This window comes from Sorex fumeus, unplaced genomic scaffold (genome assembly GCF_029834395.1).
Source record: "Sorex fumeus unplaced genomic scaffold, SorFum_2.1 ptg000037l, whole genome shotgun sequence".
Classification (NCBI taxonomy): Eukaryota; Metazoa; Chordata; class Mammalia; order Eulipotyphla; family Soricidae; genus Sorex; species Sorex fumeus.
This window is the reverse complement of record NW_026606094.1, coordinates 74,482,534-74,509,731: the sequence shown is the minus strand read 5'-3', so window position 1 is coordinate 74,509,731 and position 27,198 is coordinate 74,482,534. Positions and strand designations below refer to the sequence as shown.

Sequence of the window (27,198 nt, the reverse complement as noted above, 5' to 3'; positions counted from 1 at the left end):
TTTTTGCTAGTTTTCTTTGGTTTGAAGGACACCTCCCCCCGCCCCAAGTGAGCTCATCTTAGTAATTCTAGCCTACTAGGCCCAAGTTCAATATATACACAACCCTTATTCTTTTTTAAAAAATATTTTTAAAAAATTTTATTGATTCACCATGAGATATAGTTACACGCTTTCATGTGTGAATTAAAATCACACAATGATCAAACACCCATCCTTCCACTAGTGCACATTCCTCACCACCAATATCCCCAGTATACCCCGACCTTTCCCACCCTCCCACTGTCTCCATGGCAGACAATATTCCCCATTCTCGCTCTCTACTTCTGGGCATTATGGTTTGCAATGCAGATAATGAGAGGTTATGATGTATGGTCCTTTATCTACTTTCGGCACACCTCTCCCATCCCGATCGATTCCTTCAACCATCATTTTCTTAGTGATTCCTTCTCTATTCCAGCTGTCCTCTCTCCGACTGCTCATGAGACAGGCTTCCAACTATGGAGCAATCTTACTGACCCTTATATCTACTGTCCTTGACAACCCTTATTCTTAAGAAATACATTTTACTTAGAGATAAATACCATGATTCTTCAAATAACTTTCAAAATATGATTTGAGAAAAATGAACATATAAAAACTATACTGGGCACTGAGAAATCTCTAATATCCATTCCACCCTACTTCACTGAGTGCAGTAACTCGAAACATAAAATTCCACATCCAGGAAAGGCTCCTCATTAGCTAAAGTAGAGGTGAGAAAACTTTTCCTAAAAAAAAAGGGGCAGATAATGGTCTCTGACATGACCATTAAACTCTGCCTTTTTAGAGTGAAAGCAGCTATAATAATAGATGAATGGGTGTGACTTATTTACAAATATAGGTGGTGGACCGTTAGTCCCAAATCTTTGACCAAAATCATGGGAATCCCTGTTCTCTGTACTAGAGTGGTCTGAAACCCAAATTTAAATGCTTTTCTTTTTTAAAAACAATTATTAGCTGAGGGTAGGCACATGGTATTACAAAGCCAAAAAAAAAAAAAAAGAAATTAAAAGGAAGGGATTCTTAATAAATGGTTTGGAAAGAGGCAAAATTGCTGCTGCTCCTATCCTAAACAACAAGGGACTATGCTCTGAATGAAAGTGGCACTTTTGTCTGTAGAACAAAGAGACAGGGGAAAAAAAACATCTAGTTACTGAATTGCACAGTTGAGCCAGTCACCAACTCTATAAAGTCAAAAATGAGCCAAGGTTCATCATCTAAGTCAGTTTAGATTTTTTTTCTTCTACCTATAGCCAAAACCATTCTGATAATTAAACAGTATCAAACTGTCTCCATAAAGATGTTATGAATTATGTTTCTAGGCCTGAAAGTCTTATCATTAGTTTAAATTTTACATGATGTTTAAGAAATGTTAGTCAATGTGAAATATTCAAATCTCACCTTTTTTTCAAGAAGAATTAGTTTAAACAGAATTAAAACCTAAAGAAAAAAATATTATATTAAAATAAATTCAAGCTTGTTATACATTTACTTCCGCCAATATAACAATGTATCAATCAGTACTATCAAATTATGGTGCTTTAAAAAAAAACACTAAAAGTGGCAAAATTACATTAAGAAATTAGATATTATCTATACCTCCCCCCAAAATGTAAGAACCACTTAAATCTTTTTTTTTTTTTTTTGCTTTTTGGGTCACACCTGGCAATGCACAAGGGTTACTCCTGGCTCATGCACTCAGGAATTACTCCTGGCGGTGCTCAGGGGACCATATGGGATGCTGGCAAGTGAACCCGGTCAGCTGCATGCAAGGCAAATGCCCTACCCGCTGTATTATTACTCCAGTCCCAAACCACTTAAATCTTTACTTATTTAGTGGGGGGTGATTTTGCTATACCCAGAAGTGCTCTGGGTACACTTAAAGCTGTGTGCTCAGGGGACCATATAAGGTTTGGACCGGGCTGGCTGCGCAAGGCAAACGTATTAACCCCTCTACTATCTCTCTGGTCCAACACTTACATACTCTTAAAGAAATTTCTATCATATGAACATGACCACTTTCATTTTTACATTGTTAGGAGAGCTATCTTAGAACTAAAACATGGTTATGTCATAATCTGCACTGGACCATGTAACACAGAAAGTTTACTACCTTGTTAAACGACAACAATTCAGTACACCATCAATTAAAGTACCATACCTTGTGTCGAAAATGAAGCACAAGATCTCGAGGAGACAGACCTACAATAGTAACAAAAAATGACTCTATAAACACACCGTTTTGGTGAAAGAAAGAACCCCCTACCCCACCAAAGGAAGGTTTAAAAAAATCATAAATCCTCAAATATTAAATATGTCTTTAGGGTCCAGAGTGATAGTACAGTAGGTAGGATGTTTGCCTTGCACGAGGCTGATCCGTGTTCGAACCCTGGCATCCTATATGGTCCCCTGAGCACCGCCAGGAGTAATTCCTGAGTGCAGAGCCAGGAGTAACCCCTGAGCATTGCTGGGTGTGATCCAAAAAAGCAAAAAAACAAACCAACGAACAAAAAAAATGTTTGTAATAGATGATCATGTACACATACTTTGAATTTAGCACATAATTAGAAGAGTAAAATACAGAACTATCCAAAAGAGCTTTATTTTTTGGTGGGGGTGGAGAGGCGGGATGGTATCTCCCTTGTGCTCAGGAATCTGGGGTACCCCTTCCAGCAATTCTCAGTCAGTCAGCCCAGAGGATCAGTGCTAGGACCCAAATGTGGTGCTGTTTGGGCCGTGCGGTGAGAGGGACTGTCTAATCCTCTCAGTGGTACTTCAAGGCCTCCAGGGGCAGGCACACTTGGTGGTACTCAATGAATCACGTAGCCTCAGAAAATGTTATAGATCAAACCAAATGGGTCAAATGAAAGGCATCACTGAACTGTCTCTCTGGTAATTAATAGAATTTTCTACAATAATGAAGTGTTTTGAATGACTGCTGTCAAATATAGTAGCCTCAAATTACTTGAAATATGGTCACCATGACAAAGAAACTGAATTAAGTCAAATACTCCATAATTTAAATTATGTATAATAAATAACATATCTTACTGACTTTAATAGCATAAATTACTAATATTTATTATTAATCCAAATGTGAATGCTCACATGTGGTTAGTGGCTATTCTAGATAATGTAGCTCTAACATCTCCCCATTCTACTAACAAAAGTTTAGAAACGAAGAAGTATACCAAACACGGTAACAACAAGTCTCAAAATGGAGATGTTACTGGGCCCGCTCAAGCAAATCGATAAACAATGGGAGGACAGTGACAGTGACCAAAGGTTAGTCATTTAAAAATGGTCCAATGCGATACAGCCAAAGAGAAGGGCCACATGGAGGGCGGGGATCCACAGCTCCCATAGGAAAAAAAAAAAAACAGGTTCCAAAAAGAGCCGAGATCATCGGGAAGTTCCAGATGGGGTAGGTCCCGCATCCCGCCTCCCCCAGATGGAACCCCGGTGACCAGAAGCCTCTACAAGCACAGCTCGAGTATGCGGGAACTAGGACTTTTCCTCCAAACCACATCTCTCTATAAACAAAGTGATCCATGGGAAGTAAACCACCCAACGTTTCTCCCTGAAAATCAGAGTTAAGTTTGGAGCACGGCCACAGCCCCAGAAACACAAGGACTTAATGCAGAACCCAGCAGCTTGGAGCAGAAAAGTGAACGGACTATGCGTTAATCCAGGCCATCATGTCTGCCCAGAGGGGAAAGGGTGTTGCCCCATTCGCCCTCTCTTCTCTGGAAAGAAGGATGGCGGCTGCATGGGAGCCTTGTGTACAGCAAGTATGAGCCGAGGGTGTGGGGGCAACTAAAACCTCATGGGAAGGGGGGCATTCCGGTCCGTCCTTCACGCCCTACCGAGGACACCAGTTGCCTCCCACGAGCGGCTCTCCAGCACGGCCACAGCCCCAGAAGCACAAAGACTTAATGCAGAACCCAGCAGCTTGGAGCAGAAAAGTGAATGGACTATGCGTTAATCCAGGCCATCATGTCTGCCCAGAGAGGAAAGGGTGTTGCCCCATTCGCCCTCTCTTCTCTGGAAAGAAAGATGGCGGCTACATGGGAGCGTTGTGGACAGCAGGTATGAGCTGGGGGTGTGGGGGCGACTACCTCATGGGAAGGGGGGTGTTCCGGTCCATCCTTCATGCCCTACCGAGGTCACCAGTTGCCCCCCGCAAGCAGCTCTCCAGCACAGCCACGGCCCCAGAAACACAAGGACTTACTGCAGAACCCGGCAGCTTGGAGCAGAAAAGTGAATGGACTATGCGTTAATCCAGGCCATCATGTCTGTCTGGAGGGGAAAGGGTGTTGCCCCAGTCGCCCTCTCTTCTCTGGAAAGAAGGATGGCGGCCGCATGGGAGCCTTGTGGACAGCAGGCATGAGCCAGGGGTGTGGGGGCAACTAAAACCTCATGGGAAGGGGGGCGTTCCGGTCCGTCCTTCACGCCCTACCGAGGCCACCAGTTGCCCCCCACTAGCGGCTCTCCAGCACGGCCATGACTCCAGAGCACAGAAACCAATTTCTTAACTATCTGACTTTCAGTAGGAATACTTCCAGGGTCAATAAGTAAAATAGCAGAAATCCAAAACCAACATTTAATTCTTGAACCCAGCTGTAGAAAGCAAATCACTTCACAATGCTTTTTCAGCATGTCTGATTTGGGGGGGGGGTAAACTCTAAATAATAGTGGTGAATCTTTTATTGAAACAATGAATCTAATCAAAGCAGATAGAGTGTTAGAATTCATCTGCCTCACAGGGACGGGGAGGGGTGGGGGGTGGGGTTTTATTGGGGTTCTTCATGGTAAAAAATAAGTATTGGTAAAGGGAAATGTGTTTGATATTTGCATGACTGAGACATAAACCTGAAAGCTTTGTAACCTTTCCCACAGTGATTCAATAAATAAAAAAAAAAAAAAAAAAAAAAAAAGCAGATAGAGTGTTAACTAGAATTCATCTGCCTCACAGGGACTGGGAGGGGTGGGGGGTGGGGTTTTATTGGGGTTCTTCATGGTAAAAAATAAGTATTGGTAAAGGGAAATGTGTATGATATTTGCATGACTGAGACCTACACCTGAAAGCTTTGTAACCTTTCCCACAGTGATTCAATAAATAAATAAATAAATAAAAAATAATTTTAAAAAATGGTCCAATGCACTCTAGTGGAGGAATACAGGCTTTAGTATTGGGACTGGTGTGTTAATACTGTACTCTAATATATACAAACTTTTAGTCGTGCAAACCAACGTCATCTCAATACCCTCTCTAAAAATAAACATGGGACACACACATAAATCTCGGAACCCAGCAGCTCACTGCAGAGATGCCTCTGGACTTTGCAATAGGACACTTTTGCTGGGCCACTCTGGACCTGTCCCACCGCTTGCCCCCTAGGAATTCCGGAAGCCGCCATCTTCTAGAACTGAATGAAAGCTCCAGGTACACGAGCAGTGGCAGCAAACATCAGGCCTCATGGGACAGGGGAGGAGTCAGTCCCTCTCCTTTCCCCTGCCCTTGATGGGACTCTGAGATAACGCTCACAAACTGCCACTGTCCACTTAAGCTCCTCCATGATCCAGAGACACACACAAGAATCTCAGATCCAAGCAGCTCCCTGTAGAGATCTCTCCAGATCCTAATTATTGAAATTTTAAAATTCCTAGAGTGTGTGGCCACTCTTGTGGCTGCACGACATATTCTATCCATAACAAGCAATACAGAACAAATTGTCTAGCACTGCCTTTTCGGCAGATTTGAGTGGTGGTGGGACTGGTGTCGAAAGATCGAATGTAACCAAAGTAGAGAGAGAGTATAGGGGAAATTGTCCACCACACAGGCAGGGGAAGGATTGGAACGGGAGGGGGTGAGGGTGGGGAGGATACTGGGGATTTTGGTGGTGGAAAATGTGCACTGGTGAAGCGATGCATGTTTGATGATTGTATGACCAAAGCTCTAACATGGAAGCTTTATAACTGTATCTCACAGTGAATCAATAAAAAGGGGAGAAAATAAAATAAAAGTAAACATGGTGTTTGATCATTAGACTCTGTATGGTATTATTTCTAAATACAATCTTCTCTGATGATCTGCTATAACATAAATTAATTTAGAGGAAAAATGTTTTCAGAACAAGAGATCAATATCCAGCTGACATTATGTATAGGGTTATGAAAGGGACGGCACATTCCACTCTGAGTCTCTCGCTTCCCAGCTGGAGCTGATAAATTATCTTCTTTATGGCATATTCTATCTTGGAATCATAACACCTTTGTATGTAGGGTGTGCATCTTTCCACCTTCATTTTAAGGGTGTTCTCCACATGCAGGTTAATTGCACCCCAACTTGAGGTATGTAATTTCTCTATGGGGTTCTCTTCTCTCCTCTTTCTGGACTATCTTTAGAATACCTTCTCTCAACAAAACTATTTTACTATTAAAAAAAAAAAGTTTGGGATACGCCACAGAGATCCCTCCAGACCCTGTACCAGGCTGTCTCACCCGGGGCAATCTGGAGAGGAGGTGGGTAAGTTCCCCTCCCCACCTCAGTGAAGCCCTGACAGGTGAAAACCTCCAGAACTCAATCACTGGCTTGCTCATGGTCGCTCTCCACAGGCTCACACAAGCCTCACCCTTGAGTGAATCTGCTGCATAACCATATGTTAAATAATGAAATTCCTGTGTGTGTGTTGTGTGTTGTGTATGTGTGTGTGTGTGTGTGTGTGTGTATTATACATATATACAATAATCTTCACACACTTTCCTTTTTTTTTTTTTTTTGCTTTTTTGGGTCACACCTGGCAATGCACAGGGGTTCCTCTTGGCTCTGCGCTCAGGAATTACCCCTGGAGGTACTCAGAGGACCATATGGGATGCTGGGAATCGAACCCGGGTTGGCCATGTGCAAGGCAAAAACGCCCTACCTGCTGTGCTATTGCTCCAGCCCCCACACACTTTCCTTTAAGGAAACTTTTTCGGATAATTTTTAGATTTTTCATAATAAGCAATACAAAATAAATTACTCTGGTTCTGCTTTGGGGGCAGGGTTTGGGGTTCAGGATGGAAACATTCAAAATATGGTGGAAAGGTGTAATGGTGGTGGGATTGGTGTTTGAATATTAAATGTAATTAATTATTGTGAACAACTTCATAAAAATAAAATTTTAAAAATGTATTTGCAAAAGTGAGATACCAGTTTGGCTACTTCATGTTAACAGGAGGAATGGAGGGGCGGGAAAGATAGTATAGTGGGTAACTTGTTTTGCACAAGGTTGACCTGAGTTCAATCTCCAGCACCCCATACTGTCACTAGAGCTCTTACAAGGGTGGTCCCTGAGTGAAAGGGATAAGTTCTGAACAAAGCTGGAAGTGGTCCCACCAGAAAAAACACACAAAATAGGAATGGAATGAGTATAAATCAGTATATTATAAAAACTTTAAATCATGAAAAGGATATAATTGTGTCTAGTGAGAACTGTGGGCAACAACAGATCTTCCAGGTTGTCAGGACAGAGAATTAATGTAGAAAAAAAGCTTCCACTAATATTCTAAGAAGATACTATGTATTATAAATGACAAAATTTGCTACATATAATAAAGGCTATAAATAATGGTATATGTATGCTGTGATAATTTTGTTCAATATAAATACTAAGAAGATACTTCAGGGAAAGGCAACATCACAAGCTAAAAAATTTAGATTCCCATATAAAAAAGCAATCTGATCATGAAATTTTACATGCAACTCAGTTTGCCAAAAAAAAAATCAGGGAATTTTTTTCTTCCCTGAAGCTACTTACCAAGATAAACTTGGGATCCTTCCAGTGAACCTCCTCCCAAGGAACTATTCATATGTTCATAAAGTTCCTAAAAAATATAATTTAATTCACTTTAATATTACTTTAGATCCGAACTAAAAAGATAATGATCTGATTTTTTTCTCCTCTTTTTTTTTTTTATCAATTTATTGAATCACTGTGGGAAAAGTTACAAAGCTTTCAGGTTTAAGTCTCAGTCATGCAATCATCACACACATTTCCCTTCACCAGTACTTATTTTTCACCAAGAAGAAGCCCAATATACCTCCCTCCCAACCCTCCCAATGCCTGTGAGGCAGATGAATTCTAGTTAACACTCTACCTACTTTGATTAGATTCATTGTTTCAACAAAAGATGCATTATTATAATGTAGAGTTTACACCCCCAAATCAGACCTGTTGAAAAGACATGCTGAAATAATTTGTTTCTATAGCTGGTTACAAGAATCAAATGATGACACGTGGCCTCAATAGCGGCCGTGCGATTTTGGATTTCTGATACTTTACTTATTAAGCCTGAAAGTATTTCTGCCGAGAGTCAGATAATTATTAGACTGGTTTCTGTGGCTCTAGAGCCATGGCCATGCCGGAGAGCCGCTTGTGGGGGGCAACTCGTGACCTCGGTAGGGCGTGAAGGACGAGCCCGGAACGCCCCCCTTCCCATGAGGTTTCAGTCGCCCCCATTACGGCCGGCTCATACCTGGCTTTCCAAAAAGTTCCCGAGGCGGTCGCCATCTTGCTGTCCCTGATCTGATTTTTTTTTTAATTAACAAAGCTTGTTTTGGTAAGCTCTGAACTTAGAAATGAACAAGGTCTTCTGAAACCATGCCATATTCTAGTCCATCTTTTCTTCCCTTCCTGTGTCTTTCAGAACTTGATTCATTCACATAATCCAAGGATAAATTCCCTCTACTTCCTTTATAACTGTCCTTTTATGAGAATCCAAGGGAGACCGATGTTTCTGCATCATTGAGAAAAACATGCTAGCCACCTTTAATAGTCACTGAGATGATCACTCTGGACAAAAACTGAGTGCTGAAAGGAGATAAAGTGATATATATAACCTTTCAGTACCTGTATTGCAAACCACAACACCTAAAAAGAAAGAGGGGTAGATGCTGATGTCTGTCATAGAGGCGGGCTGGCTAGGGATGGGGAGGTGAAGGGGTGGTTGCGGGGAAACTGGGAACATGGGTGGTGGGAAATGTGTACTGGTAAAGGGACAGGTACTAGAACATTGTTATGACTGAAACCCAATCATGAACAATTGTATAACTATGTATGTGATGGTGATTGAATTAAAAAAAAAGAAAGAAAAAGAAAATGGTTATGTAGGTTTTTTTCCCTGCTATGAGAATTCAAAATTCAAATACTGACAGTTATTTAGTTATATGATCCCTGAGTACTATTTAGTTACGAAAAAATAACTAAATACTATTTAGTTATTTTTTAGGTTATTTAGCTTGCATAATGGTGCTGTCAAGATTTATTTGATACATGAACTATCTTTAGCCAAACACATCTATTAAGAGATATAAAGTTACCTTTAGAATGGAAATTTGGGAAAAGTCCTTCTCTTCAAAATATGCATGGGTAATGAGTTGTAGCTTTGCTTGAAGTAAACCATAGAGAGGCTTAAAGAAAACAAACAAACAAAAGTTATACCAGTAAATGACAGCCAAACACTCTACAACCTTTCACCTTGAATAGAACAGGTAGAAAAAAGTAACTGTCACCAGTTGGATCCCCTCATCTAGTTCTCTGGCCTCAGTTGAAAGTTGCCTGACATACAACACCGTGGTTGATGGAGATTATAGGCTCTGACGCTCTTGGTCCACTCCTCAACTCAGCCATAGAATTCTGGGCACTTAACTTCTCCCTATCAGCTTGCTGATGTGAACGTGAGTTTATAAAAAGCAGCATCATTTGTGTGGTTGTTTTTAGGATTAAATAACATGGGTAAAACAATTCACTTCTAAATTGTTTTAGAAAGCACTTAACTACTGGCTGTTATTACAAGATTTAAAACATTTTAATTCTGTACATAATTTAAGTTCACTTACTTTTTCATATATTTTCTTAGATGCATAAACAAGTATTCCTTAATTCTTATTTCTCGTGTATGTGTTTGTATGTGTGTGTGTGTGTGTGTGCGCACACACGTGCATGTATGTATACACACAAAAATCCTAGTTTTGTTTTGGGGCCATACCCAGTGTCAGTTTTATTTTGTTTTGGGGCCCCACCCAGCAATGTTTAAGGGTTACTCTGGGCTCTGCATTCATGAATTACTTCTGGTAGTACTCAGGGATCATATAGGATGCTGGGAATCAAATCTGGGTCAGCCTTGTATAAGTGAAGTACCTACCCACTGTACTATCTCTTGGGCCCCTATTTCATATGATTTTCTATTCTTTTATTTTTAACATTTTTTTCTAGATATTTTCTGATTTCTATGACATTTTCAGAATTAGAGGCTAAATTTGTATATTAACATTAGTTAAAATAAGACTAGGAGAATTCTTACCCTTTCCCCTAGTCTCTGTAAATATATTATTATTACCATGAAGTGAAACACATTTTTATACAAAAACAATATACAAAGACTGAAAGATTCCATAAACCACCAAGGCTTTTAGGCTGACCTAGCTCTCCTCATCCCAAATATCTATTTAGAGGAAAATAAAACCACTTTTAACCTTAATTTTTATCACTTAGTATTTACTTGATAACAAGAGTTACGCAAGTTTCTCCAAGTTACACCTTTGTAAAATGAGAATAAAAATCAGGTAAGTGCAAGCAGCTGGACTGTGCAGCCGCTGAGAGCACTGTGAACATGGCCAGGAGTACAAGTTCCCAGTTAGCATGTATCTAGTATTACACAGACTCCTGGTAAGCATTACAACTAGAAAATGCACAAGCGCAACTAAAGTGTGAGTTCCAGCAGGGGCATGATGACAAGGGGAGGGGAGAGTCAGATAAAGACAGACTCCCTGGTCACTGTTTTACAGTGTCAACAGTAAAAGGCATGGGAAAGGGGCGAAAAAAACAAATTCTTTATGGATCAGGAAGATAGCTTAAAGGACTAGCATTTGTGACTTTCAGATCCTAGGGTACAAGTTTAATCCCTTCTACTGTGCATTCCCTCCTACCCCTTGTTGGACCTGCTCCCCAGCACCTCTGTGCTCAAGCAGCATTGCCCTGGTATGAGTATCTAACCTTTAGGCCAGGCTCCTCCATGACTGTATTCCAGAAGCACCACTGGGAAGCCCTCCAGCTGCCCTTCCCACCCCAAATAAATCTTACTATTAAGGCCCAAAGCATTTCTATTCTAAAAATCTTATTATTGTTAAGGCTCATAGTATTACTATTACTTTTTTGTGTTTTGGGAGCCATATCCAGTGTTGCTCAGGGATTACTCTTAGTGGAGCTTGTGGGATCACATGTAGTGCCAGGGTTTAGACCTGCGCCCTCTTGCATGCAAACATGCATTTTACTGGACTTATCGTTCCAGCCCAAGACCCACTGTATTAACTTGCCATAATTTAGGGCTTATTTTCTTTGTGTGTGGGGGGAGGGGAGGACAGTGAGGTTTTGGAGGGATATGGGTGGGGGGTGGAAGAAAACCTCCTTAGCAGTGCTAAGGGGCCCAGGGGCCATTCCTGGAAATACTCGGTCAAGGGGTCATCAGCTTGGGCCCAGAGATGTTGAAGCATGTAGTAGGGTAGAGCTGGGGTGAGGCTCAGTAGCAGAAAACATGTCTTGCATGTGTAGGGCCTGTGTCCAATCCCTGGCACCACAAAAAAGAAGGAAAAAGAAAGTAAATTTATAAGAGTAAGATTAAGATCTGTATTTTTTTCTCACAGAAAAAAACTGTGGGTGTGGGGTGAATGACTGTATTTCACAGAGAATTAAGACACTTCTGTTATTGGGAAAGGTGATATTTTTCCTTTGGTAACAAAAATGGACATCACAAATGATTTAATAAAGAGAGTGATGAAAAATGAGAAATTTTAGAGGTCAGAGCCATAGTACAAGCTGGTGAGGCACTTGCTTCTACACTCCTGACCTGGGTTTGATGCCCAGCACGCCATATGGACCCAGAGCACCACCAGGAGTGATCCCTGAGCATAGAGCCAGGAGAAAGCACTAAGCACTTCCACATGTGGCCCCAAAATTTTAAAAATAAGTTTTTAAAATTATTGTATTACCATCAACCCTGCATATAGAAAAAGGAACTTTATAGTTATAGAAATACAAGAGGCTTCACAGATGCAAGGGAGATGCTACATCACTGGGCCATGTTCCTGGTTCCCAAGCTACATTTTTAAAAAGCTAGTTAAATCTTAGCAAAAGAGACATGTACTTCTATGTCCTCAATAAAAACTTAGTGACTATGATACTTGGAATTTTAGTAAATGACTCAATGGCTTGAGAACAAAACAAGGGATGAGAGAGATTACAACAGGCACATGCTTTGCATGCCGGAGGGCCATGGTTCTGAGAACAGAGCTGGGTACAGCCCCAAACCCAGTAACAAATAAAGTCACCCACACTGAATGCTTAACAAAGTTACTAACAAGTTATTTTTGATCTCTTACCAGCTTGCTTAGAACACAGACGCTCTTCTGGACAGTCTCTCTGGTGATATCTGCTTGCCTTACTTTTAATGCCTAGAATAAACATAGTTAGAAATATTTCACAGAAAAGATATTAATCATTCTTTTCCATATAAAAATTAGAAAAACTTAGTAATCAGAAGAATATCTTGCTCTCAGTTCATTAGATTCAGAAAGTATTAAAAACACTGAGCTGTGGAGAAGCAAGGTAGATGAGAAGCAACGGGGTATGAGGTCAAGGGGATTCATGTTCATGAGTGGTGTTAAGGAGTGACAGAGCTAACAATCCAAACCACAGAGTTCAAACAACACTGAACTTATGAGACCCAGACTTTAATATGCACACTTAAACGGTGCCTGTCAAGAGGGCAGGCTGGGGCTGGGCCCAGTGGGTGAGAAAGGGTAGAGTAGGAACCTGGGGACACTGGCAGTGGGACTGATGATGGAACACTGGATGTCAAAAACTCAACTATAAGTAACTTTGTAACTCATGGTGCTTTAATAAAATAAAATTTAAAAAATATATTGCGCTGCAAAGATAGTTGGATAGATTCAGCTCTTGTTTTTCATGTAGGAGGTTTCAGCCTGAGCCTTGGCACCATCACCACAATGCTCACACCTCACTGTGCCATTTCCCTAAGTTACATAAAAAATAGTAGAAAACAACATTAAAGGATATCATAATATTTAAATAAAATATCTCAAAGACAAATGGGTAGGTCAGGCATCACTACTAAAAAATCAATGTATGTGTGTCTGGGGGGGGAGGGTCAGAGCTTTATACTGCAGCATTACTGGTAGGGTGTTTGCCTTGCACATGGCCGACCCAGGTTTGATCACTAGCAACTCATATGGTTCCCTGAGCACCACCAGGAGTAATTCCTGAGTATAGAGCCAGGAGTAAGCCCTGAAAATTGCTGGGTACAGTCCCAAAACAAAACAACAACAAAAAGTTTTTAAATCAATGCATAAATTATTCCATGAAAAATATATAATTATGTTCACCAATGTCAACTGAGAAAAATGATCAAGTTTTCCAAATAATACTGAAAACATAGATGTGAACTTTTTATAAAAATTTAAAACATTACAGGAACTACTGTGTTTTCGAAAGATTATACTGCAAGTGGCCAACACTTCAGGAGGAATTTGAATGATTTTTACTGCTGTTGTTGCTGTTCATAGTAATGATTGTACCTTGGCTTCAATCTGCCGGTAGCAAGAGATACCATATACTGTGGTTCCATTTCCATTTCTGGGTGGCAAGTGAAAAAACACAGTATCTAGGAGATATATAGGAAAATGAAAACAGAGGTGAATTTCCTTTATTTAAAAATATTGAAATTTACAGCTATTAAATGTAGTCATTAAAACAAAAATCATAATAAGCAGGGAACTCATGCCATACTTATTTCTAGCATTAACCAATGATTTCTTGAATTACTTTTACTGCTTTATATGTATATACAACATGAGAAGACAAAAAAGCTTAATTATGAGATGCAGATTGAGACATATTCACTTGCTTAAAAAATAAATAAAAGACTTTGGTCTATATTGTTCCAGAGTAAAACAAAGTCGACTGCTACAAAAACCAAGGACCACTGGGGCCAGAGAGATAGTATAGGAGCTTGCCTTACATATAGGCAAGTCAGGTTTGATCCCAGGCACTACATACGGTATCCTCCACACCTCCAGTAGTGATCTCTGAGCACAGAGCCATAAATAACCCCTGAGCACAGCCCGGTAAAACAAACAAAACCAAATGACCCCCCCCCCCAACAAAACAACAATAGCAAAACCAAATGACCTTCCCCCCAAAACAAAACAACAAAACCAAAGCACCCATGAAATTCTTGGGACAAATGGGGAAACTTGAACACAGATCAGTAAATGCACTAAATTAGAGTTACTATTAAAATCTTTCAGCTATTAGAATTTATCTAGAGGAATGATGCTTTTCCCAGGAGAGGTACAAGTACAAGAAGTAAAAGTACAAGCTGAAGTACTTAGAAGTATGCTATGATGTTTGCAACAGTATAGCCATGACTGTTTACATATATTATTAAAAAGAAAACCTGCAGAATATTCACCAGACCATTCTTTCAGTTTTCTGTATATTCAAAAGATTTCATTTTATAATTATAAAAAAGTTAGGAAAATAAATATGTGAAGAAGAAAACACTACCTTTTATGTTATCTATATCATAATACTTGCTTCATTGTGTCATAAGAGAATATTACATGATAGTTTGGCAGTTAAACAGGCCAAGCTTAATTTGGTGTTTTGCTAGTTTTTAATACCACGACAAAAATACAGTTCTTTGTTAATTAAGCTTGTCAAAGAAAGCACCCATTTACAAAGTGGCAGGAGACTCAGTTCCAGATTCATAGTAGTGCCCTCTTGGAAGTGTGTAACATGCTCCACAGGCATGAAAGCACAATTTGAAGCAAAGCACTTTGATGAGAATAACTCCCAGAGAGAAAAGTAATCTGAGCTATTTCCAGGTGGTCACTGGAGTACCAACCTAGTTAAGTTTGCAGAGCTAGAACCATCAGTACAGGTGAGCCTTTACAGTTGCCTCTGATAAGAGTCTGAAATACAAATGCAGTAGCAGATGCCCTGAACTCAATAAGCTCCTGCTTTACTCAGGGCTTCTGACAAAAGAGTAGCTAAGGTTTACCAGCCACTACTGATAAACATCTGGCACTCCTTTGGAAAAGGCTAACTAGTATGGACATCGTATAAGTCAAAGGCTACTCATTGACCATATTTTAAATCTAAGGCGCTGAAGTAAATAAAAGGGAAATAAAGGACTTACTAACTGTTCCTTTTTTCTATTTACATACCTTCTTGGTAGTTGTGTGCGCCATCTGGTAAGGCAAGGAAAGGCAAATACTTCCACTCTTCAGGCAAAGCATGACTGTCGTGACCATCTCCTGGAATCAGGGGCGGGTAAGAGAATTCAACCTAAAATGGTAAGGAATGTTAGCCAAAGGTTTTTGATCGACATCTTACTGAATGTAATATGAGCAGTTCAACAAAGGAGTCAGAAGCAAGATCCACACTGTTTTCTTCAGCTGGCTTTTTTATTCCCAATATTTGTGGTTCTGAGGTTAAGGTTTTGATGGGGGTTGAACAGGCAGTGGATGGGTAAGAACCAACATGTCAAGTGATGAATTGTGGAGGCTGAGAACCAATACAATGCTATGGAAATAACAAAGTTCTAAACATATATATATATATATATGTATATATATATATATATATAATTACACACACAGTCCTAGTTTCTGGGATTCCCCAGGTATATAGTTTTTCCTTCTGTTCTACCACTTTTGGTTCTCTCAATGAGACTTTTGAAAGGCAAGGCAGAAGGAAAGGCAAAGGACTAATATTACTGTTTCCATCTTAAAAATTACAGGTGACATGTTTTATTTTTTTTCAAAATTTCAGATCACCATGTTTAATTTCCTAAAGTACATTTAAGCAGGAATTTGTAATACACGAGGTAACACAGACACTATTACAGTAACACTACAGGAATATAAATTACTTTGAGAACTCTTCGTATTTATTAATCCCTTTATCACATTTTAAATCATTTTTACATTGATTTATAACAGCATTAACATTTTTGTTTTTGGCATGCAATGTTACTGCACCTCAACCACCAACAAGTGCCAATATCTTACGACCAGTATCTCTAGGATAAGTCCCCTTATTGCCCATCCTTCCCTCCCCACCCTGTCAAGTCTTCATCACTGTATTCCCAGCTCCTTCTTTCGTGAATATATGACAGTTCATTTTCACACATCTCAAAGGAATCAAGCTGCATACACCTCAATGTAAAGCAAACTAGAGCATATGCTTTTGTTGTGGCACCAGGGATCAATGATGTCGGTGCTGGGACTCCAACTCATACCTGCAAGGCAGGCTTCTACCGCACCCCCCGCCCCCATACTTCCTCATGCCCTATTTTCTTTAAAAATTTTTTTTAATAGAATTACTGTGAGAGACCCTTACGAACTGTTCATGATATTTGGTTTCAGTCATGCAGTATTCCAACACCCATCCCTCCACCAGTGTACATTTCCCAGCACCAATGTACCCATTTTCCCTGCCATCACCACCCTTTCTCTCTCTCTCCCCCCCTCCCCGCCCCCCATCCCTTTCGGGCATTGGGGTTTGCAATACAGATACTGAAAGGTTAGCTGGTACATCCCTTTACCTACTTTTAACACTCAGTTCTTGTCCAGTGATCATTTCCAGCTATTATTGTTATACTGGTCCCTTCTCTATCTTACCCTCTGCCTCACACGCACTTGTGGTTAATTCTAACCATTGACCAGTCCTCCTAGTCCCTATTTTCCCTGGGTGTGGGTATTAGCCATAGTTTCTCTATCCATTCGTCTGTTCTCAGGCACTCAGATTGTTTCCAGATGCTGGCTATTATGAATAGTGCTGCAATGAACATAGGAGTGAAGATGGTGTTTGTTTCTGCAATGAACGTAGGAGTGCAGATGGTGTGTCTGTTCTGTGTTTTTGGGCCTCCAGGGTATACCCAGACATGGTACTGCTGGGTCAAATAGGAGCTCAATTTCTGTTTTTTTTTTGAGGAAGGTCCACATTGTTTTCCAAAAAGGCTGGACCATTTGGCATTCCCACCAAGAATGAAGAAGGGTCCCTTTCTCCCCACATCAACGCCAGCACTGGTTGCTCTTGTTCTTTTGGATGTGTGTCAGTCTCTGCGGTGTGCGATTATATCTCATTGTTGTTTTGACTTGCATCTCCCTGATGATTAGTGATGAAGGGCATTTTTTCATGTGCCTTTTGGTCATTCAGATTTCTTCTTTAAGTTTCTGTTCATTTCACTGCCCCATTTTCTGATTGAGTTGGATTTTTTTTCTTATAGAGTTCAACCAGTGCCTGGTGTATCTTTGATATTAACCCCTTATCAAAAGGTTTTTGGGTGAATAACCTTTCCCATTCCATAGGATGTCCTTCCCCAACATCATACTGAAAGTGGTAGTAATTAAAACAGCATGGTATTGGACCATGCTGTATCTTGGTCATTGTTTCTTTTGAGATGCAGAAGCTTCTTAGTTTAATGTAGTCCCATTTGTTTATCTTTGCTTCTACTTGCTTGGTCAGTGGTGTTTCATCTTTGAAGATATCTTTGGTTTCAATATCCCGGTGGGGTTTGCCTATCTTTTCTTCCATGTATCTTATGAATTCTGGTCTGATGTTGAGGTCTTTAATTCATTTTGACCTGACTTTTGTGCATAGTGTTAGATAGAGGTCTGAGCCCATTTTTTTGCATGTCCAGTTTTGCCAGCACCACTTGTTAAAGAGGCTTTCCTTGCTCCACTTCATATTTCTTACTCCCTTATCAACAACTAAATGCCCTTATCAACAACTAAATGATCATATACTTGAGGGTGTGTGTCAGGATATTCAACCCTATTGGTCTGCAGATCTGTCCTTAGTCCAATACCATGCTGTTTTAATTACTACCACTTTGTAGTTCAGTATGAAGTTGGGGAAGGTGATGCCTCTCATCTTCTTTTTTCTAATGATTACTTTTGCTATCATGGAGGTTTACTGTTCCATATGAATTTCAGGAGTGTTTGATCAATTTGTTTGAAAAATGTCAGTAGGTATCCTTTTTTTTTCCCCAATTTTTTATTAGTGAATCACCATGAGGTACAGTTACAGACTTACAAACTTTCGTGCTTGCTTTCAGTCATACAATGGTCAAGTACCCATACATGTAGCCGTGTAGTTTCACCAGCACAATTTGTTAAAGAGATATTCCTTACTTCACTTCACATTTCTTGCTCCCTTATCAAAGATTAGATGATCATATATTGAGCATGTATGTCAGAATATTCAACCCTGTTCCATTTGTCTGTGGCTATGCCTTTGTTCCAGTACCATGCTGTTTTTAATTGTCAGTAGGTATTCTTATAGGGATCACAATGAACCAGTATAATGCTTTGGGGGAGTATTGCCGATTTTGACAATATTAATTCTCCCAATCTATGAGCAGGGATTTTGTCTCCATTTCCTTATGTCTTCTCTTATTTCTTAAAGTAGCTTTTTGTAGTTTTCCTTGTACAGGTCCTTTACCTTCTTAGTTAAGCTGATTCTGAGGTACTTGATTTTCTGAGGCAGGACTGTGAATAGGATTGTTTTTTCATATCACTTTCTTCTCTTTCATTATTTGCATATAGGAAAGCCATGGACTTTGGGTATTGATTTTTTTAACCTGCCATTTTACTATACAAATCTATTGTTTCTAGGACCTTCTTGGTAGGTGCTTTAGGGTTCTCTAAGTATAGTATCATGTCATCTGCAAGTAGTGAGAGCTTGACTTCTTCCTTTCCTATCTGGATTGCCCTTCATACTGTTTTCTTCCCTAACTGCTATGGCAAGTACTTCCAGTACTATAATGAACAGAAGAGATGACATGCCGTATTTTTTTTAAAGATTGAGTCAACAAGTACCAGTGACCAGAGTATCATATCTGATACTATTGAATTTTAAAGGATGATCTGTGCTGGGTGATCTAGTCAATGCTTAAAAAGGCTCATAAAAGTAAGTAAGTAAAAGGCTGTTACTATATTTACTCCTATGTTCCAATAATTTTCATGGATAAAATTAAGGCAGGTCTAGGTTGAGTCCAAAATATTTTTACCACTATTTCATAGAAAAATGTGTCCATAATTTCAAACAGGTATCTTTTCCATAAAATTTAGACTGCTTGTATTCTTGGGAAAAAGAAAATGGGAGGAATCAACCTCCCTAACTTCAAACTCTACTACAAAGTAGTAATAATTAAAACAGCATGGTACTGGAACAAAAGCAGAACAGCAGACCAATGGAACAGAGTTGAATATAATGACATCTCCCCCCAAATACATGATCACCTAATCTTTGATAAAGGAGCAAGAAATGTGAAGTGGAGTAAGGAAAGCCTTTGTAACAAATGGTGCTGGCAAAACTGGCGGCTACATGCAAAAAAATGGGCTCAGATATCTGCCTAACACCATGTACAAAGGTAAGATCAAAATGGATTAAAGATCTCAACATCAGACCGGAATCCATAAGGTACATTGAAGACAAAGTCGGCAAAACCCTCCATGACATTGAAGCTAATGGTGTCTTCAAAGATGTCACGCCACTGGCTAAGCAAATGAAAACAGAGATAGACAAATGGGACTATCTTAAACTAAGAAGCTTGTGCACCTCAAAAGAAACAGTGACCAAAATACAAAGACAGTCCACAGAATGGGAAAGGATACTCGCCAAATACACATCCAACAAGGGGTTGATATCAAGGATATACAAAGTACTGGTTGAACTCCACAAGAAGAAAACATCCAACCCTATCAGAAAATGGGAAGACGAAATGAACAGAAACTTCATCAAAGATGAAATCCGAATGGCTAAAAGATACATGAGAAAATGCTCTACATCATTAATCAGCAGGGAGATGCAGATCAAAACAACAATGAGATATCATCTCACATCACAGAGACTGGCCCACATCCAAAAGAACAAAAGCAAGTGGTGCTGGCGCAGATGTGGCGAGAAAGGGACCCTCCTTCACTGCTGGTGGGAATGCCGACTGGTTCAGCCCTTCTGGAAAACAGTATGGAAGATTCTCAAAAAAACTAGAAAATGAGCTCCCATTTGACCCAGCAATTCCACTCCTGGGAATATACCCCAGAGAGGCAAAAAAGTATAGTCGAAGCGACATCTGCAGTTGTCTGTTCATTGCAGCACTGTTTACAATAGTTAGAATCTGGAAAAAACCAAGAACAGATGACTGGTTAAAGAAGCTTTGGTACATCTACACAATGGAATACTATGTAGCTGTCAGAAAGGATGAAGTCATGAAATTTACATACAAGTGGTACTACATGGAAAGTATCATGCTAAGTGAAATGAGTCAGAAAGAGAGGGATAGACATAGAAAGATTGCATTCATCTGGGGAACATAAAGTAACAAAATAGGAGGCTAACACCCAAGAATAGTCAAGGTAAGTACCAGGAGGTTTACTCCATGGCTTGAAGGACAGCCGCACACGCTAGGGGAAAAGGCAGTTCAGATAGAGAGGGAGCACCAAATAAAGGATGTTGGGAGGTTCCTCTCAGGATGGGAAATGCGTGATGAGAGTAGACTATAGTCCGAACAAGATTGCCACTCAACGTCTCTTTTGCAAACCACAGCACTCAAAAGGAGATAATGGAGGGGAATGCCCTGCTGCAGTGGTAGGGTGGGATGGGGGGAAGGGAGGTGGAAGGGATACTGGGACTGGTGGTGGTGGAGAATGGGCACTGGTGGAGGGATGGGTATTCGATCACTGTATAAATGAAACCCAAGCACAAAAATGTGTAAGTCTACAACTGTACCTCATGGTGTTTCACTAATAAAAATTAAAAAAAAAAAAGAAACAGTGATGAAAAAAAAATTTAGACTGCTTGTATTGTATTTGCAATACAATTTCTTTTCTTCTGTTGGTACTTGACACTATTTCCATAAGATCAAAAAAGTTCATTCAGGGGGCTGGAGCGATAGCACAGTGGGTAGGGCATTTGTCTTGCATGCGGCTGACCCGGGTTCGACTCCCAGCATCCCATATGGTCCCCTGAGCACTGCCAGAAGTAATTCCTGAGCGCAAAGCCAGGAGTAACCCCTGAGCATCGCCAGATGTGACCCAAAAAGAAAAAAAAATTTCAAAATTCATTCAAACTTCTAAGGACTTCTAAGTCCTCAATTATGCAGAACTTTTAATGGCTAAAATTATTTCATTTTTAAATAAAATGTCTACTGTTTAACATATTTTACATTTTATTATTAAAAATTATTCAGCATTACCCAAATGTCATATAACAATATATAAATATATCTTTGTCCCTGAAGTTTCCTGGCCAAGAGCATCTAAGACCTTTGGAATTGAGCTGAATGACAGGAATATTTTTGCATTCTTAACAAGCTCTTTCAACTGTGGCAGAGTTTATGCCACTGAAGTGAGACAAGCTCCAAGCTGGAGCAGGCTGACCAAGGTTTGATTAGAGAATTGGAACTTTGGGTCTTTCCCTGGATCTTCCCGGAGGGGGAAGTGAATGGAGATCAGAAAATCTATTACCAATAATTAGTAATACAAGCAATCAGGCCTATGTAATAAAGCCTTGGTCAGCAAGAGTGCCATGGATGGGCTTCAGGAGTTCCCTTTGAAGAAACTGAAAAGATGGTGAGCTCAGAGAGGGCACGGAAGCTCCATGCTTCTCCCCCCATACCTTGTCCTAAGCAATATCTTCCTTTTGGCTGTTCCTAAATTTCATTCTTTATAACAAAACACTAAGTATAAAGTAGTGTTTTCCTGCATTCTGAGCCCTCCCAGCAACTTTTAGAATCCGAGAGCTAATTCACTCAAGAACCCACAGCATGTGCAAAGCAGAGGTTTTCCTCTGGAGGGCAGCAGATCACCGGGAACAGATGAAACACCAGCACTGGCTTCTGGAAGTCCGGAGTGAAGGTGGAGACACCCAGTATTTCTGCTGTGAGAGGTTCAGGAGGTCAGCGGGCAGTTCCCGTGGTGAAGACTGTGCTGGGGCCCATCGAGGGTGGGGAGTGAAGCCTAAACCTGTGAGCCCCAGGTGCAGAGGCTGTAGTGTAAACCCCAGCTGGCTGGAAACAGAGGAGCGCCAACTGTGGCCTCCTCATTAGTAAGGCTCCTCTCCACACCTGGCCTGGTCAGAGCACCTGTTCCATCAGCACTAGAGGCTACTTCTGGGAGTGCGTTCACTACTGTGCTTCAGGCTCCTGGTCAAAGCACCTAAGTGCAAGGAGACATCTTATGTTCTTTCACAGCCCTGACTGACTCACTCATCCTCACTGTGGCTGCAGAACCTACAAAGACCAGTCCACTGTCAACAGCAACTTACTGAAAACCTGCACTGTGGACCTGGCCTAAGGGATGAGAGTTTCACCTGTCACCCACCCCCCATCCTCCCTGCCAACTCAGGTTCAAAAACTCTTTGTTCCTCAGGAGGCTTAAGTTCACATACCCGCATTGCCCTCCTCTGCCTTAACTTCTATCCGGTGTTGGTTAATCCATGGCTAATCATACATACAGGTGTAGCAGTGTCTGTATATACAGGAACAGATACCAGAGACACCTGGAAAAACATCCTATGATAATATTCTGCAGAATTTAATTGTAGTTTAAGATCTATGCCACTCTTCCACTCAACACATTGTATTTAATACAAAAGGAAGATGCCTAGTCATTTGCTACTGAAGAAATTTTTCTACAAAACAAAACTCAAGGAAAAAGTCAAATGTGGAACTTCATAACCTGCTTGGAAAGAGCTTCAAAGTACAGTTATAGAGTGTTAAAATGAAACAAAAATCAATGGACAACTATTACATTTATACCAAGGACAGAGAAACTAATGAAAGTCTTCAAACAGAAATAACAGATTGAATGAATACAGAAGAGAGGCTTAACGTTAAACAAGGAGAAATAAGTCTACAGAGTCAGTGAACTGTAGAGTATACAGTTTACAGTTTCTTATCTTTTGTTTCTAAACACTCTAATTATAACATAATATGGAAAGCATCCTAATAAAAGAGCAAGTAAAAAAAGAGAATTTTAAAATATGAAACCAGTGCATGAAACTTCCGAGACTACATCAAGAGGAATAACACATGTTATAAGGGTCCCAGGAAGAGAGGAAAAAAGGGATGGGAATGCTATTCAAAAGGCACATGAAAAAAATGCTCCACATCGATAGCCATCAAGGAGATTCAAATCAAAACAACAATGAGATATCATCTCACACCACAGAGACTGGCACACATTTAAAAGAACAAAAGCAACCAGTGCTGGCGTGGATATGGGGAAAAGGGACACTCTTTCACTTTTGGTGGGAATGCCCACTAGTCCAGCCTTTTTGGAAAACAATATGGACAATCCTTCAAAAACTAGAAATTGAGCTTCCATATGACCCCATAATACCACTTCTGGGAATATATCCCGAGGATGCAAAAAAGCACAGTAGAAATGACATCTGTACCTATATGTTCATTGCAGCACTATTCACGATAGCCAAAATCTGGAAACAACCCAAGTGCCCTAGAACAGATGACTGTTAAATAAACTTTGGTCCATCTACACAATGGAATACTTTGCGGCACCAGGAGAGATGAAGTCATGAACTTTGCTTATAAATGGATAGACATGGAGACTATCATGCTAAGTGAAATGAGTCAGAAAGAGAGGGGAAGACATAGAAGGAATGCACTCATTTGTGGAGTATAAAACAACATAACATGAGGGTTATGGATTAAGGATAGTAGATACATGGGACAGGAAGATTGCTCCATAGCTTGAAGCCTACCTCATGAGTAAAGGGGAGAAGGCAGCTGGAATAGAGAAGGGATCACTAAGAAAAAGATGGTCGGGATGGGAGATGTGCGCAGAAAGTAGATAAAGGACCAAACATGATAACCTCTCAGGGTCTGTATTGCAAACCATAATGCCCAAAAGTAGAGAGTGATTATGAGGAATATTGTCTGCCATGGAGGCAGGGGGAAGGTGGGAAAGTGGGTGTATACCGGGGATATTGGTGGTGGGGAATGTGCACTGGTAGAGGGATGGGTGTTTGATCATTGTGTGATTGTAACTGAAACATGAAAGCGTGTAACTATCTCATGGTGATTCAATAAAATTAAAAAAAAAAAGAATTATAGTTGATCACTTTCCTGATTTGGGAAAGAAACAAACATCCAAATACAAGAGGCCTAGAATTCCAATCAAAATAAACCCAGACACACCACAAGACATGTTATAATTAGCGTGTTTAAAAACAAAAGATAAGAAATGAGTACTGTAAGCATTTTGGAAACATTATATAGCAGAATGCATATGGGATTCTCTATAGACTTTTTGACAAAAAAAAACATCTGGGAAAGAGTACATGGCAGGACGTGGGTCAAAGTTCTAAGGAAGAACACCAGAACAGGATGTGTGAGTGCCCACCCCCACACATCTTCCACACCCCTCACACCCCCGCTGAGCACCATATCAAGTGGTGGGACCCTGGTCATATCATTAACAGCTAACAGGTAAAACATTCCATGACATTACCGTTATACATGTGTTGGGGGACTTGACCTCAATAGTAAATGAAATGAAAGAAAGTAAAAAAATGAAACTACATTCAACTGAAAAGTTTTTGTAGAGCAGAAGAAAATATATGGAAAAGATAGTTCACTGAATGAAAGGAAATATTTGTGTACCACACATCTGAAAGGGGTGAAATTCCAAGATATAAAAACATACAATTAACAACAAAAAGACAATTTAACATACATACAATTTAACAACAAAAAGACAATCCAATTTAAAATGTGTTGAAGTTTGGAATAAGCTTCTCCAAAGAGGACATAATATACAGATAGCTCATGGCATATGAAAAAAACAAAGAATCACAAATCATTAGGGAAATGCAAATTAAGATCACAACAAGATATCACATCACCTGTGAGAATGGAGATAATGTTGCCTAAAAAAGCTAATAGGTGCTATAGAGGAGGCAGAGAAAAAAGAACTCTGTGTACTGCTGATGAAAATATAAACTAGTTCAACCATTTTGGAATATGTATAAAGCTTCTTCAAGAAGTTAAAGGCAGTACCACTGCAACCTGAAGTGTGTGATCCCAAACATCACAACTAAGACAACCGCCACAAAAAAAAGGGGGGGGGTGGAGGGAGGAGAGAAAAAGCAACTCAAGCTAGAGCTACCATTTGATCCAGAACTTTCAGGTCTCTTACCAAAGAATACAAAAATCATTAATGTAAAAATTTATATGCTCCATGCTATTCGCAGCACTATTTACAACTTCCAGCCGAACTGAGTAATGAAGCTATGGCATATTTATATGATCGAATAATTTCCTGCTGAGATCTCCAAGCCTGCTCAGATCGGGGCTGAGCATCCTCCACCCAGATCCTCCATCTTCCAGTAGGCAGGGGTGACACCCACCAACTGTCCCCAGTGCCAGGTAATCCCATCAACGGCCAAGACCCAGACTATAAATCCCAGCTCCCAGAAGAGACATCTTATTATCTCGTTCTTAATTTGGACAACCTGGCAGGCTACCGAATGTAACCTGCCCATACGGCAGAGTCTGGCAAACTCCCTGTGGCGTACCCAATATGCCAAATACCAGTAACCATGATAGGTCTCATTCTCCTAACCCTGAAAGAGCCTTAAATATGGCACTTTTTAAAATCTCAGGGCTAGGATGAAGGACACGTTACTGGTGCCTGCTCAAGGCAATCGACAAACAACAGGATGATCGTGATCGTGACCGTGAATATACTGCTATATATAACAAGAAGAAAGTTTGCCACCCACAGAGACATGTAAGGAGTTCAAAGTAATTATTTGAAGCAAAGTCAGTTGAAAGGAAAAAGGTAAATAAGTAGTGAATGGGAAGATGCCATCATTGACAACATTGACGAAGAACACGATCGACTGGTTCAGCACCTCCATGATTATGCAGGGAATGCTGAGAGAGAGATAGCCACAAAAAGACGCCTGTCTTTGAAAACTCTTGAGCTCATTTGCCAATGTGGCTTGGCACAAGCCTTAGGCAACCGCAAGGAACGTCCAAGCTAGCAAAGCTGTGCACAGAAGTGATAAAGGAAGACCTCAAAGAGTGAAGAGCAGCAGTGCTGGCAGATGCGGCAGAAGCCAGGGGGAGCATTTGCAATGCCCGCCTGTCCTTCACCAACTACAAGAGCAAGATGACTGCCTTCCAACGTCCTGATGGATCTATCACATCCAGAAGGACAATGGAGAAGATTATCCATAACTTTTACTTGGATCTCTTCGATAGCCACGTCCACCTGCCCACATGCCAAATTCCGCAGGATGGATATGTTGTTCCCAACGCTCTCCCTTCCAAAATCCAACAGGCCATTTCGTCAGTAAAGAAGCGAACAGCACTTGGCCCAGACAAGGTCAGAACTGAACACCTAAAGAACCTGCCATCAGTTCTCATCAATATACTGGCTCAGCTCTTCACACGCTACCTGTTTGAATGCAAGGTTCCATCCCAGTGGAAAACCAGCAGGACAGTACTACTGTACAAGAAGGGAGATATCCATGACATTGGCAACTATCACCTGATCTGCCTGCTCTCTGTCGTCTACAAGCTGTTCACTCGAGTCATCCTGAATAGGATCAGCAGAACACTGGATGAAGGACAACCATACGAGCAAGCCAGGTTCCACAAAGTATTTAGCACGATTGACCATATCCACATGATAACCAAGCTCATTGAGGTTTCTTGGAAGTTCAAAATGCCACTCTGTCTAACGTTCATTAATTTAAAGAAGGCCTTTGATTCTGTTGAGACTGAAGCGGTCATCGAAGCCCTAGCCAAACAGGTGTTCAAACTCAATACACCAGGATTCTCCGTGAGGTGTATTACGGATTCACTACCAAGATCTCACCATCCTACAAGGAAGTGATCATCCATGTCAAGAGAGGGAATCGGCAGGGTGATACCATTTCACCAAAACTCTTCAGTGCCACCCTCGAGAACGTCATGCGATGACTGGAATGAGAAGAATGGGAGTGAAGATAGACAGTCGGCAACTACACCACCTCCACTTTGCTGATGACATCATTC

General features: G+C 40.5%; 1 protein-coding gene across 1 annotated transcript in view; it reads right to left on the bottom strand.

Annotated features, from left to right (window-relative positions):
- The window catches only part of AVL9 (AVL9 cell migration associated), a 72,135-nt gene that overhangs the window by 31,276 nt on the left and 13,661 nt on the right, over positions 1-27,198 (bottom strand). The window contains exons 2-8 of the mRNA XM_056118263.1: positions 15,329-15,449; positions 13,676-13,761; positions 12,461-12,532; positions 9,404-9,493; positions 7,842-7,908; positions 2,201-2,241; positions 1,441-1,479 (exon numbers count right to left, since the gene is read on the bottom strand). Of these exons, the coding sequence (XP_055974238.1) occupies positions 1,441-1,479; positions 2,201-2,241; positions 7,842-7,908; positions 9,404-9,493; positions 12,461-12,532; positions 13,676-13,761; positions 15,329-15,449 (516 nt within the window). The remainder of the gene's footprint in view (positions 1-1,440; positions 1,480-2,200; positions 2,242-7,841; positions 7,909-9,403; positions 9,494-12,460; positions 12,533-13,675; positions 13,762-15,328; positions 15,450-27,198) is intronic.